The sequence below is a fragment of the Vanellus vanellus genome (genome assembly GCF_965231255.1).
Source record: "Vanellus vanellus genome assembly, chromosome: 5".
Taxonomy (NCBI): domain Eukaryota; kingdom Metazoa; phylum Chordata; class Aves; order Charadriiformes; family Charadriidae; genus Vanellus; species Vanellus vanellus.
Genome location: NC_138910.1, coordinates 29,836,928 through 29,850,133, shown reverse-complemented (window position 1 = coordinate 29,850,133; position 13,206 = coordinate 29,836,928). Strand labels below are relative to the sequence as shown.

The 13,206-nt window shown below is 44.5% G+C and overlaps 1 protein-coding gene across 1 annotated transcript in view; it reads right to left on the bottom strand.

Moving 5' to 3' along the window:
• Positions 1-3,193: 3,193 nt before the first annotated feature.
• Positions 3,194-13,206, bottom strand: part of PARD3B (par-3 family cell polarity regulator beta) — a gene marked incomplete at its 5' end in the record, with an annotated part of 298,721 nt that continues 288,708 nt past the window's right edge. Inside the window, one exon of the mRNA XM_082483978.1 lies at positions 3,194-3,708. Within this exon, the coding sequence (XP_082340104.1) occupies positions 3,354-3,708 (355 nt within the window). The 3' untranslated portion in view covers positions 3,194-3,353. The remainder of the gene's footprint in view (positions 3,709-13,206) is intronic.

Below are 13,206 nucleotides of genomic sequence, written 5' to 3'. Positions count from 1 at the left end.
CAAACATATGGACATATGGGGAAAAGAACAACTTGTTACTTAACGGCTCTTTTGGATTTTGCAAGTGTGTATTTTCAACCGTCAGTTGTAGCACCTCGTGAATTCTGCACGGTACATATTTTTCCACAATATGGTGCTAAAATCATACATTTTACACTGCGGAGAAGCTGACTATATATACTGTAGTTACACATTACACTTTTGAAAATACTGTACCTCCACCAGATATTAAACCAGCAAATGGCAATTTTCTCCCAGAACAATGGCACCAGAGATTGATGAGTTGCTCTGTAATACTTTTTGGTCTTGTTCCCCCAGCTAAGTCAGACTGTTCTTCCTCCTTAACTCCTCACCTGTAGGATGCATCCATATATTATACTTGTATAACTTACTTTATTTTTTGGAAGCTCTGTACTGATCTAACAGCAGCAGCATCATTTAATAACCTGTTGGGTAAGATTAACAGCTCAGAAGGTGTTCGTTTGATCTGTCCACCTCAACCGAGTGGAGCCGATGCAGTTAAGGGGAGCTGTTAAGGAAAGAATTCAGGTTATGGGGAGACAATTGCGCAGGTCTTTCAAAGGCTATAAATAACCCAGGAACTGTTTCCATCCAGATTTTATTTGGCCCTGGCTCTTGAAATACTGTAAGTAAGTTCTGTTCACTGATCTGCGATGCCATTTGAAGGGTTAGTTGAGAGTGATTTATAAAGGCAGTAGCTTATATTCAGAGCTGTTCTTAATTGTGGCCTGGCTTGATAAAGCCACTGTCGCAAACATATTAGTTTCTTTACAGCTGGATCAAATGTATCAGGGGTTATATTTCAAGGAGGGAAAGGAAAGTATTTTAATTTGTTTTCGCATCACTTTCAACGGGCCTTCATAACACCAGCAGCTATCCTGTGCCTGCCAAGTCCTGGCTGAGTATCCTACAGCAGCTAAAACTCTCTGAGAGAAGTACAAGGCTGTGTACAGCACGTACACGACAGGCAGAGTTTCCTTGGGGAATGCGCCTTATTTATGGAGGGTACCAAGAGACATCCAGCTTTACATCCAACCCTCCCTCCAGAGGTTTTTCCCTCCTACATTACTAGGGAAGAGGGCAGAAAGAAATGGAACAAGAATCAAACACGCTTGCTTTGTAATCGGTTGCATTCCTCTCCCTCTCCCTCCCACCAATGCTTCCTCCTGACTGGATTTAGAGCTGTGCCTGCCCCTGCCCCAGGGAGTACAGCCCTATATCTGAATTATGGACATGTTCCCCCACCACACCAAAGCTGTCTCCTCTCCCCTGCTTCCCAGCCCAGCTGGTGGGTTGAGATTGGTGTGAATACAAATACTAGAGCCTGCTGGCCCGCCAGGCAGCTGCAAGTGCTCTCCATGCCCCAGGGTTACGCCAGTCTCTCACCAGCATTAGCAGCACAGAAGAAATGTTGGCTGGGATTAAACACTGCTTCTCACGAGGGCCATTACCTACTGGTGGTGGCCCTGGAAAGCAGCAGTGCACAGACACACTCTACAAAGTGCCTTATGGACCTCTTAACTCTAATGAGCCCTTTTCCCAGGGATATCTAGTAAAGGGACATGCTCCTAGCAGGACAGACCTTCCCGGTGATATTTAATACCTGGGAAGTGACCAATGTGATTTAATATCTGTTGCATACCAAAGGTGTCAAAAAGACATCAAAGAAATCCTTGTGCTTAATCCTTGGCAGGTCACAGTCTTTCCCTGATGAGAGGAGCCCAAACAGTTTAATAATGCTCCCAAAAGGCAACAGTCGAGGAATTAAGGACACTTGGAAACATCAGAAAATATATTTCTAGGTGGCAAGACTGTATGGTTTCCCTGTGACAAAATCCTTGAGACAAATCTCTGAGCACCCACAGCCATGTTGGGCCAGGCAGAACAGGCCCCCGTGGCTGGGGACATGCATTTCTGACCTCCTCTCAGGCTGGCTTGGCTACAGAGCAAGCTTAGGCTGCACGGGGCAAAGAGCCGGCAGGTACCCCACTGCCCTGTCTCCTCATGGCTCTGCTGCACTGCTGGCCCCCTCTCCCCACCCACACCTTCTCTCTTCCTATGAACTTGCTATGAACAGATGTTCTCTCCCTCCTGGGCCCCAGGGTCTTGAAGCTCTCCCTGTTGCTTTCCTTGTCTTTTCCCTCACCCCTTGCTGTGAGAAGCTCCTTTCCCCGCTGGCCTGATGGCCCTCGGCTGCAGGAACTGGAGTAGTTTGGCACTTGGCACCGGCCTGGCAGTGCCCGAGGCTAAGCTTCCCTTGGGGGACCGAGGGTGGGCCACGCAGGGACAGGTGCCTTCACGCAGTGGCAGGGCAGGCTGCTGGCAGGCACTTTGCTGTAACCCCGGCCAGAGCGGGCCAGGAAAGGGCTGCCTTGCTGGAGCCAAGGCAGCACCTGATACAGTAACTTAATATGAGTTATGGAGTCCATGTCCACGGTCACCTCCTCAGCCACTTCTCACAGGCCAGCTCCACTGAAACCCCAAGAGCGACACTTACTGACAGCAGCTGAGGATCCGATCTCCAGGGTTTACATTTAAAGAGTGCACACTGTACAACTAAGAAATGCTCACAAGCACACACACGCATATCTACAGACACACACTTCTCAGGTGGCTGGCTGCCTTGTCCTCTGCGAGCCTGCCCAAGCATGCTGGATAAAGCTTTTCGCCTTACTTCAAATGCAGCAGGTGCAACGAGGAGAATCTTGCTACACAAACTGCAAGATACAAGATAAATGCTGCCACCACTAAAAAGAAAGAGGAAGACAGAGGCCAGTTTACAAATCTGGAACTGCAGCATCCTTAAAAGTGCAGAGCTGCTGGTCTGAACGCGCCTGGAATGCGCCACTAACTCCACAGCAGTCCCTTGTCAACTCACGATCACAGCAGTGGATTACACAAGATCCCCAGCTCTGCATGAAGTCCGTACTGCATGCTGTGTTCTCACTTAAAGGCTCTACAACAGCACTCTGAAGTAAACTCTGGTGACACCACTGCCCTTACACAGATGGCTACGTACTGTATGGGTGTAACTGGATGCAGTGAATAGCCCTGAGGTGTATTAAGTGTTGCGTTTCATTTCCAGCAGCCACTTTTCTATTTTTAAAAGGAATTAAAAAATACTCAACTGGTACCTCACGTACTCAAAAGACTTCGTACCTCACGTGGCTTTAGTTCGCCTGTTAGAAAGCACCTATGCTGAGCCCAGCTCAGTAAGAACGACTCCAGGTCTCATGTACCATTCTTACAGGCAGCTACGCTTGGGAACAACTGTACAAGGATAACGTCCGATGGGATTCCTCCCAGGCTTTTCTGGCAAGTCCAGTGCACGGCTATACAGCTGCAGTCATGGGGTTCTTCTGCCTGGGATCCTGTTGCCTGTACTGGTACTGGTCTGGACTGGTCCCACGGTGTCGGACAATTTCATTATAAGCTGGTGCTCGGTGGGACTGAGGAGGAGAAGGTGGCACGTCCTGCCGGAGGGGTCCTTTATGCTGGTTTGTGATGGGCTGGGCTGGGTAGTACTGGGGGTACCTCAATTCTGCCACTCTTGTGTCTGGTGCACGGATGTAGTTCCCCTTAGATGGGTGGACACCAGGCTGTCCTCCTTGGTAGTAGGGAAGATCTCTCTCTTTGTATATTACCCGTGGCCCCGTGAAATATTCCAGTGGCTCTGCAGGTCCACGCCTGAGGAGGAAAAACATAATAAAGCACATAAAAAGGCAGTCTACTAGCTCAGCAACACATTATTGTATTCACCATCTATGTTTACTTTGGGAAAGGAAATGCCACCTCAAGCATGACAGGACCAGATGAATCAAAAGAACTTCTGAAGGACAACAAGCCTCCCACCTGCACGCTACAAAAGTCTGTAACACCCAGGACGCTGGAGGAAGGGTCCAGCGCACATCACAGCCCTTTTACAATGGGGGAGCACTGGAGCCCTTCAGCTCCCAAAGTCAGCCTCCTGTGATCCATTTGCCATAATGGAAACAAAGCTCCTTTAAACAATGCATGTTTGACTGAATCTTATCTAGCCTGAGGATAAACAGATGAGTTGGGTCAGCAAGTCTGCAAATCCCATAAGCTTTACATGCACAAATATTCACGCTTTCCAAGCCATTTCCCACTATTTTTTCTCCTAACATGTCAGACTGTAAAACTTACCAAACACTGTAGCTGGAAAACCTGGAACTCCTGGAAGAAACACTAGGGATATCAGCCTACAATACCTGTGTTTAACGGGCGAGTTGCCACTGGGGTTTCAAAAAAACTCCTATGATCTACAAGGCCTGATACACCCTGTAGCTTGTCTGCATCAGTATGGATCTTACAAGCTCTAGTTCACGTGAAAAGCAACATGTGAACATGTCATCCCTGAGGATGTGCCATGAAGCCCTCTCTGTAGTTTTCTGCATCTTAATTCCATGATTTGCACTAATGAAGCATTGATATTTTTCCCTAGTACAGCTTAACTTGTGATACTTTTGAAATGGCAAAAATAATTGTTCTCACAGACATGTCACCAGAGCGTCCCCAAAAGTTCAACTCAATTAGGAGTTTTTGCCAGTCTGATTGCTAATGTGTTTGCACTTTGGGCAAAACCTCCCATTGACTGCAGAGGAAGCTTCTCTCCGAGTGAGAGCTGAAGGAAGACGGCAGGGTTTTGACCCAAAACAGGGGCTGAAAGTATAAATCAATTACACCTGCTCTGTGGCTTTGGGACTGAACTCATCAACTGTTTAAATATTCTTTGCATAGATTTATTAAAAAAGTCATCGTTCTGGTACAGCAGATCAGGTATTCACAATTCATCAATGCCTCTCTTTTGTTCACACAGAGATTTTACAAGCATGCTCCCCCTTTCTTAATCTGGGCTCCTAGACTCCACTGGAACTTGTTTTGCATGAGGTAAAACAAAACATGTGGTTTTCTGCTGCACTCGTTTAAGCCCATGGGGTAAATCATGGACATAGGCAATGAACAAACATTATCTGCCTTGAAATGAACCTACAATTCTCCCCCTGGAATAACTTAGTGCAAATGTTTCCTGTTTAAAATGGAAAGAGCAAAAGGAAGAATTCCAGGCCTTGGACTTTTAGGACCCTATGCTCCCCAGAGACTTTTCGCTTTAAAAACAGAACATTATAAAAGACAGGCACTCCTGCCCCCCCCTCCCCCCCCTCTGGTGAGACAGTCCAGACAAAGTGCTGAAGGGCTTGAAGCCACCCTCTGAGATACTAAAAGGACTCTTAACTGCATGTATTGAGACAACTGCTGTCTCTGCTCACATACATACCTACGCCTTGCAACAAAGCCTAATTTCCACAGCAGGCCAAAGAGCTGCTCCCTGTATTTCTCTATGAAGACTTGTTCACTACTCAGTCCCATCACACTCAGCTTTTAATTCCTCTGTGTGCAAAAACACACTTCCAATTGTAAAAGGCTTCTGCGATGGTAGGAACTGCTTTGCGTCAAGCAGCAAATCAACAGGAACAAATGCCAAACCTACACCCATCACCTTTCAGCGTAAGGATAATGCTCAAAATCCTGTATATTAGATTTTAGAAGATGTTCTCACCGGCAACTAGAATCAAGCAAATTCTCGTGGATCACATTAAAAAGGGACTGCACTTGGAACCTGATCCAGAATTCACTGAAGAGCCAGGTAGCTTTTGGACAGAGCACTAACTGCAAAATTGAATTACTCTAAAGTAATAAATTCAAAATTAATTGGTACCAAAATAGGTGTTGAGAACAGGACCGAGCCACCAGCATCATCTACTGAGCCTTCAGCACACAGCTCATCCCTCAAGTCACACGAGAGGTCTGGATGATGCCGCCAAAGAGGTAGATGCGTTTTGCCATCCAGCCAAAAGAGCTGTTTCCAGGAAAGCTTAGCTGATCCAGTTCTAGGAGACAGTGCGACACTGCTGCCACAGAAGCTGGGACTGTGCAGACGGCAGCACATTCAGGCAGCTTTGACTTAGGACTGTGCAGTGAAGATGAGCTGGAGCAATTGAAGCACAAGCGTACCTGACCTGAGACATGTACCCAAGCAGCTTGAGCTTATGCCATTAGGTTGTCATTGCTGTTACCTATGCTACAAATGTAAATCCACCATTGGTTCACTTACAGCTAATACTGTCTCTGGTTGTGTAGACAAACTGCAGAGAGGAACATGCAGGAAGGGAAAATCTTTCTCTAAAAAATAAAGAAATATGCAAGCTGTTCACTCTTAGCATCAGTTTCCCTTCTCTGAGGGTGAAACGCCCGTAGGTGCTATCATTCTTAAGTGCCTTTCCCAGAGTCAGGGCTTAGCAGCTGGAGGAGAGGTTGTACACAGAGGCAAGGCTTGAATCAATTTCACATGGATCCTTTAAGAAAGCCCGGGAAGACAGAAGGTATATGAGTTTTTTTAGCAGACTTGGCAATAACACAAGCAGTGATCTAACCAGTGATTACCAGAAGTCTTACATGAGTAAAACCTTGGGAACCCTGGTAACTGCCCAAAAGGCAGCCCCTGGGCAGCATGACCAGGGGGATATTCCATGAAAGATATCCATGTGTGTGGCTGCACCACACTCTCCAGCTCGCTTCCCCTGGTGATCCCAGTGGGTGTTATGCATGCAGATACACATGCTACAACGACAACATTTTTCTTCCCTTTTATGACCACACTACATGTTGAAGCCGAGTTATTTCTGGAGGATTCATTCTTCCCCACCTACCAGCCATGCCTGGTGAAGTCTGCTCTTAGGGAGCTGCTCACAGTGCAAACCACCAGCTTGGGAAGTCTCCGTGAACCCCTGACATGAACCTCCATCTGACAAGTCTTAAAATACAGGAAAAAAACAGCCCTTCGCTTCCCAAGTGTGTCAAATTAACGATCAGAAAGCCAATCTTTTTAAGGTAGAAGAAACACCTGCAGATATCAAGCTCTGGCTGTAGAAATGCTGTCACCATTAGGAGTAAGTCCGGGACACTGGGGGCAGTTCCTGGCAGGAAGAGCAGGGCTCCTCTGAAGCAATGCCGTTTTCACTTGATAGCTCATGGTGTAGAAGTATATGCTGTTGTTTATCCTTAAAGAAATTGCCATAACAACCCAAACCAAACACTTTCTACTTGGCAGCCCCTTGTAGATGCTATGCTTGCTTCTTGCAAGCAGCAAAACAACTCCTGCCTTTTCGCTTGGCAGACATTGCCACCTCTGAGGAGGCCCTAATGAAATTCTTCTCCCCTCCCTCACTGTTTTTGTTGGCTCCTGATGAGTTCAGAGTTCACAGGGCCATATCACACCTCCCAAGTGACCCACAGTTTGGGGGTCAAACCAATAACCTCAAGTGGAAAATCAGTGACCCAGGGGAGTGATCAAAAATCCACAAATTGGGTCAAGCAGGTCCAGCCACTCAAAAGGACCAGGCCAGGAGCGTGCCCTCTGAGAGGACATGCTGAGTAGGAGCTGCTCTGACCGTCAGCTGTTTTCCAGATTTTTGGCCAGTTGTTTGACCTGGGGGTCCAGTGAAATTAATGGCAGGCAGAAGGTAGGGAAGCTGACACAACATCCTGGGAAGGAACTGATCTCAGAGCTCAAAACGTGTTTTTGCTGATAGTTAGCTCTTCTGGCTTCCAGTGGAAGATGCATCACTGATGTGGGTCTAGCTAAAAGCAGAGGCTGCTGCTGAAGGATGCAGTGGAATGCAGGGAGGCAGAAGCACCAGGTTCAAGAAAGGAGGGAAACTGGTGGGGCAGCGTGAAAATGCACTCCTCAAAAATATAACGGACAAGGTGCCCCTTAAAATGTTCATTTTATTGTAAGGAAGTGAAATCTCACCTTCCCCTGCAGAGAAATTATATCACACACAGAGGTAGCTGCAAACAGCTTGCATACAGCTGGTTAGCAGCTCTACCAGTTTATCTTCTAAATGATTCACCAGGTAAGAACTGTGGTCCATTTTGAGCTTTAAGAGCAACAAAGTAGCCTTGTCCAAATAAAGCAGGTAACTTGTGACTGATGTTCAATTAACAGTACGCGTATTGTTATTTTCTCTATGACAAGTAATTTCTCTATGACAAGTAAAGCCTGAAGTAGTTTGTTTTTCTATTCCTGCTTTATTTATCTTCCAAGCACAAAGGATATAAACTATAACATTTTCTGGCTTTGCTGCAGAATTTTTAAGAGCTTCTGGGTTTACTTAAAACTGAACCAAAGGGTTCAGAATACTTAAGAAAGGCTTCTTTTACCCAAAATGCTATTTAGTCATTGAAGTCAAATGGGTATCTGTAGGTCTCAAAAAAACTAACTAAACCACTTTTTGCTTTCTGCAGTTCCCATTTTTTTTTTTTTTAAAGCCCCTATTTCAGTAATTCTTCAGTTGTGGAGAATCTCACAGGGTAGACTGGCCTAAATATCTATTGCTTCAAAAAACAACCCGAAAAAAAAAACCCAAAAAAACAACCCACATTTCATTTCAGGTTTACTGTGTTTCATTGTTAACCCCCATTTGCAGGTCACCTTTAACATCAGCCATGAGACACATGCTTGGGTTATCTGAAAGGAAAGGAAAGCAAAATGACGGTCTGGCTGTTCATGCTGTGCCCCATCATGTTGGGGGTTTGTATTTCATCATGACAAAGAGTTTTTCTTGCCTCTGTTCTATAGGGAGAACCACAGAGGTCACCCTTTTAGTACCTGGTAAAAAGCAAGGAAGGGAATGCTCTCTTCTTACATCACTGTCTCCTTCTCTCTGCTGAGGGAATATTTTGCAAGGGATATAATCTCACATGAAAAACTGCCTTCTTACTTTGTCAGGGACTACTTCTTGAAATAAACTTCAAAGACAGTCACAGACTAAGTGGCAAATGGAAACCCCACATTTGGCTGCAGTCTCTTTCATGTCTAAGCAAGACATACAGAGACTTGGGTGATGGCATCAGGCAGCTCAGGCTGTGATTAAAGAACAGGAGAAAGCAACAAGGTCCTATCTGCGTCCACATTCTCAGTGAAGAACTCTATTGTATGCATCATGATTGCAGGCTGTTTGTTCTCAGCCAGGAGGATCTACTTTTAAAGAAGAAAGGAGAAGCAGATGTAAGAAATTATGCAAACAAACAATTCTACAGTCTCAAATACGTTGCACTGTGTCTTTATAAAGCTCTTCTCAACATACACTAAAAACAACTGACTGAAAAGATCATGTAGTCCCTATCTCTCCAGATACAGTATTAAAGACACTGCAGTGCTGTTTGTACTCAGTGGCACTAAGAACTTCTGTTGCTTAATATTCAATGTGCACATAGCTTAAAAAAAATATATATTTTTTAAAAAATCACTGCAGGTTTCAAAAAAAAAATCACTGCATGACTCTGAGCTTCATTAAAGTCTGTCTCTGTATCTTAATAGGCGAGATACTCCTATAACAAATATTCTTTGCTGTTTCAGACCAATACTTTCTACAGCCAATGATGGGTTTTGCATTTAAAAAGCCACAGGAAATCAAATTCGGTATCTTAGCGCTAGAAAGAATCTGCAGCACAAGGAAGTGCTCAGTGGCTGCTGTCTGTGAGAGAGGTTTGTACCTCTCAGAAGGCAGCAGATGTCTAGCAATGTCATACTAACCTCAAACACACCACACACAGATTATTTATGGGCTTAGCTGGTGGAGGTGCTTTCTTCTCCTCTTCTTTTATCAACAATGCAAGGCTAAAAAATCAGATAACGTAAACGAATACAATCCCTGGCTCTCATGTAGCACATGCCATGTGGAGAGAGCTGTTTTTAGTTTGAGGACTGTGTTTGGAATTCCTTCAGTGTCAGGTTTCCAGTTACCAGACCCTCATCCCTGGGCCAGGCACGACTGCGGTTGGACTGGATTAGTAGAACACTCTGCAATGTATATTACATAGCTTTGTCTTCTATAGGCTTTGCAGACCCATAAAAATGATGATCATTTCATGACTGTGTTACTGGGGGAAAAAAAAAAAAGAGCAGAAAAATCTCTCTCCTCCCCTTTTTAAAGAATTCGTATTTGTTTTGGATTTGGAGAAGGGGTGTCCATACAAGTTTGTTTGAAATTCAAGCAAAAGTACATTTCAGATGCAATGCAGGCAGGCCTGACTCTCTTCCCTTGCATGCAGTTTTGCAAAGTTTAACAGTGGCTGTGACTGGCCTGAACATAAGAGCTTATAGGCATAATTTTTCTCTCTCTACAGTATTACAGCTTGGAATATCTAGAAACAAACAGCAAAACCACCATAATCCTGGAAGGTAAGCGCATAGACATGTTTATATTACTCTAGTTGAAGTCTAGTCCTAAAGTGGCTGAAGAACAAAGTCCTTCATTATTTGCAGAGAGCTGCATTTTGAGAGATGTTGGGCCCCAGCAGCTCCTTGGGCAGTTTTTCGCAATTGGAGACATTCAGGTGTCCCGCTTGTTTTTACATCCAGGACCAAGCATAAAGTTTAGTCAGATACCAGCTTTCCATGCAGATAAGCAGACTGCAGAAACAACTGTAAGACAGGAAAACAGTAGTCTGATAGGTCTAAAAATTTACTATAACACAAGATTTCTTATGACAGCATGAACAGCCTGTTTTGCATGCGAGCAAACTGATTGTTCTCAATCCCTAACAGAGCAAACTGTGTCACAGATTGGTTAAGATCAGAATTTAGAGTGCCGTTTAATTAAACCCCCTCCCATCAGCAACAAAGCCATAAAACATTGTGTTGCTCCTTTGCTCCAGCATTAGTTTATCTTCCATAGCAGATCTCAGACCAGCTTCTGATAATCCCATGCTGCAGGCAAAGCTCCCCTTTCTTTCCTTCCCTAAATCCAGCCTACAAACGTAGGAACTGCGATAATCGGGATTAAAACCCTCAAATCAAGAGCAACAAACCCCCAAATATGCTAGCCAGTGCTCTATAAATGCCCAATAAGCATTCAAAACAACTAGTCCAATAATCCTTCCTACTCAATTCCCCACCCGTTTTGTTCATATGCTCTCAGGCATGATACATCTCTTCTACCAGGAGGCATAAAATAAAGTAGCACCTATTGAACAAGACATCGCTATTCTGTGATCTCTTCAAGCTTAAAAGGATCTTAAGTACATTGGTACTTTAAGTAGCAAGTCATTACAACATGTGTCATTTCATATGTTACTCATTATTCAACACAACATAATACCGTGTGAGTCATTAACCTCTTGGCATTGGTAACCTACTCTCAATGCTAAGCAGTCATGCTTGTTGCTCAGGAACCCCCACGCTCTGTCGGAGAGACCTGGGTGAGATTTTAAGGTCCTTTTAGTCTTTTGTTTTGCAGATCAGCAGGGGCCAAAAGCTCTTCCCATAGACTAAAAAAGTTCTTGGCCTTTGGTCTCTTGCATCACATTTCTGAGACGATGCCGGCCAAGTTACGTTGGAGGGGAGAAAACGTCTTTTTAAAGGATGTATGCATCTTAAGCCAGCAAGAGAAGCAAACGTTTTGGTTTCTCAGCTGAATTTTGCATTTCAGCACAGGCTCCAACTAATACAAAGAAGTACTGAATGCATCCGGAACTGCCACCAGTGGGGCGAGATGCTAAAGTGAAATCTCTCTTATGGTAAATATTTGTACTGCATTACTGTGCAGTAGCTCCAATGGACATGGGGACGCCACTATCCATGCCATGAGAAAAGCTAGATACTTTCCTCAAGAGCACGCAAGGAATGAGAAGGGAGAGAGACCCAGAGAGGTGAGACTCCAACACTGGCCCCAGCACAGCAGCACCACAAAAGCCAGAAATACTATCCAGATTTCTTTGCCTCACCCTAACTTCTGTTGCAGATCTCTGCTTTTTTAGAGACTATCACGGTAGAAATTAAAGGTCCTGTGCTGTTTCAGGAGATTTTCATTTTATTTAAAAGAAATTCTGTTGCCATAGTCAAAATTCCACTTCAGAAGGAAACAAACACACAGCTCGGGCTCTGGGAGAGCTCCTCCCAAGCAAGGAAGCCTCCTCCCTTCGCCTGTACTTCACAGCACTACTGCTATCCACGCTGGTTTTGTAAAGTGCTTTCAAAGACACATAAACCCAAATTCTATCCTGTTCTCATTTTTCACGTGAAATGAATTTAAAGCATGGTGATTATTCAGCTGTGCTGTTCAAATGATTTTCAACAAATAACATAAGTCATTAAAAGAATCTTCCTAGGCAATAACAACCTGGGCCCAGGTCTTTACTATTCAGCCGCTGGGATCTTAACACGCTGTCTGATCTTTAGTGGGCTAGTAAAAACCTGTAAGAAGTGGTTATTAATGTTATTACCAAGCTTTTAGGATTTTTTTTTTTTTCTAAAGCATCTCTCATTTAAATTGAAGCATTCCTTGCAGCGTTTTCTCCCATTGCCATGATGAAGCATGGCTGTCAATTCTGCCTCCGATGGCACAAACTCCGTAGTAAAACCATGCTTCAATAAAAAAGGAAAATGATTTTTGAAACTGATTGTAGCTGGTTATTTTTCCCTTCATTTCGTTTCTTTCTGAGTCCAGACATTCTGTTAAACTCACTGGGATGTGCCACTCCCTTTTTTCCCCTTTGCAACAAAGGCAAAGCTCAAGATCCAGAGGAGAACGATGGCTGCTTTTTGGGGGCGAGGGTGACCTTAAAAACAAGCAGCTCATATTTCTTTCTTCAGGCAGTATTTCAGTCCCCATTGTTCCCCTGCTGCTCATGTACTGATTTGCTCCTAAACAGCACAAACAGCCTGTAAGTACATCCTCCCCCCTTATATTTTCTTTTGTTAGAACCATTAATTTCTATACAGGCATTAGATTATAGATTTCCTGGCTTGCTGCACTCCATTAACACTCTGGTAACCACCCCTTTTGCAGCCAGCCATTAAACACCACCTTTAATAATTGAGATTTAAAGGCTCAGGGCATGATAAACAGCTGAAGTTATAACTTTACAGCTGCCTCTACAGAAGTGTGTAAATCTCCAGATTTGGATAGGCAAATCAGTTAATTAGACTTGCATTAAGTCACAAACTTTGCGGGTGCTCTGACAGCAGACGACCTGAAGTTGAGCTTTAAATAACAAGGGTCAAACCCCTAAATCCCACTGGGCTGGGAGAGGCGGAAACGTCCCACCCGGTGCCCAGAGAGCAGTAGCACTGACTGCAGCTGCTGTGACTTGCAGACG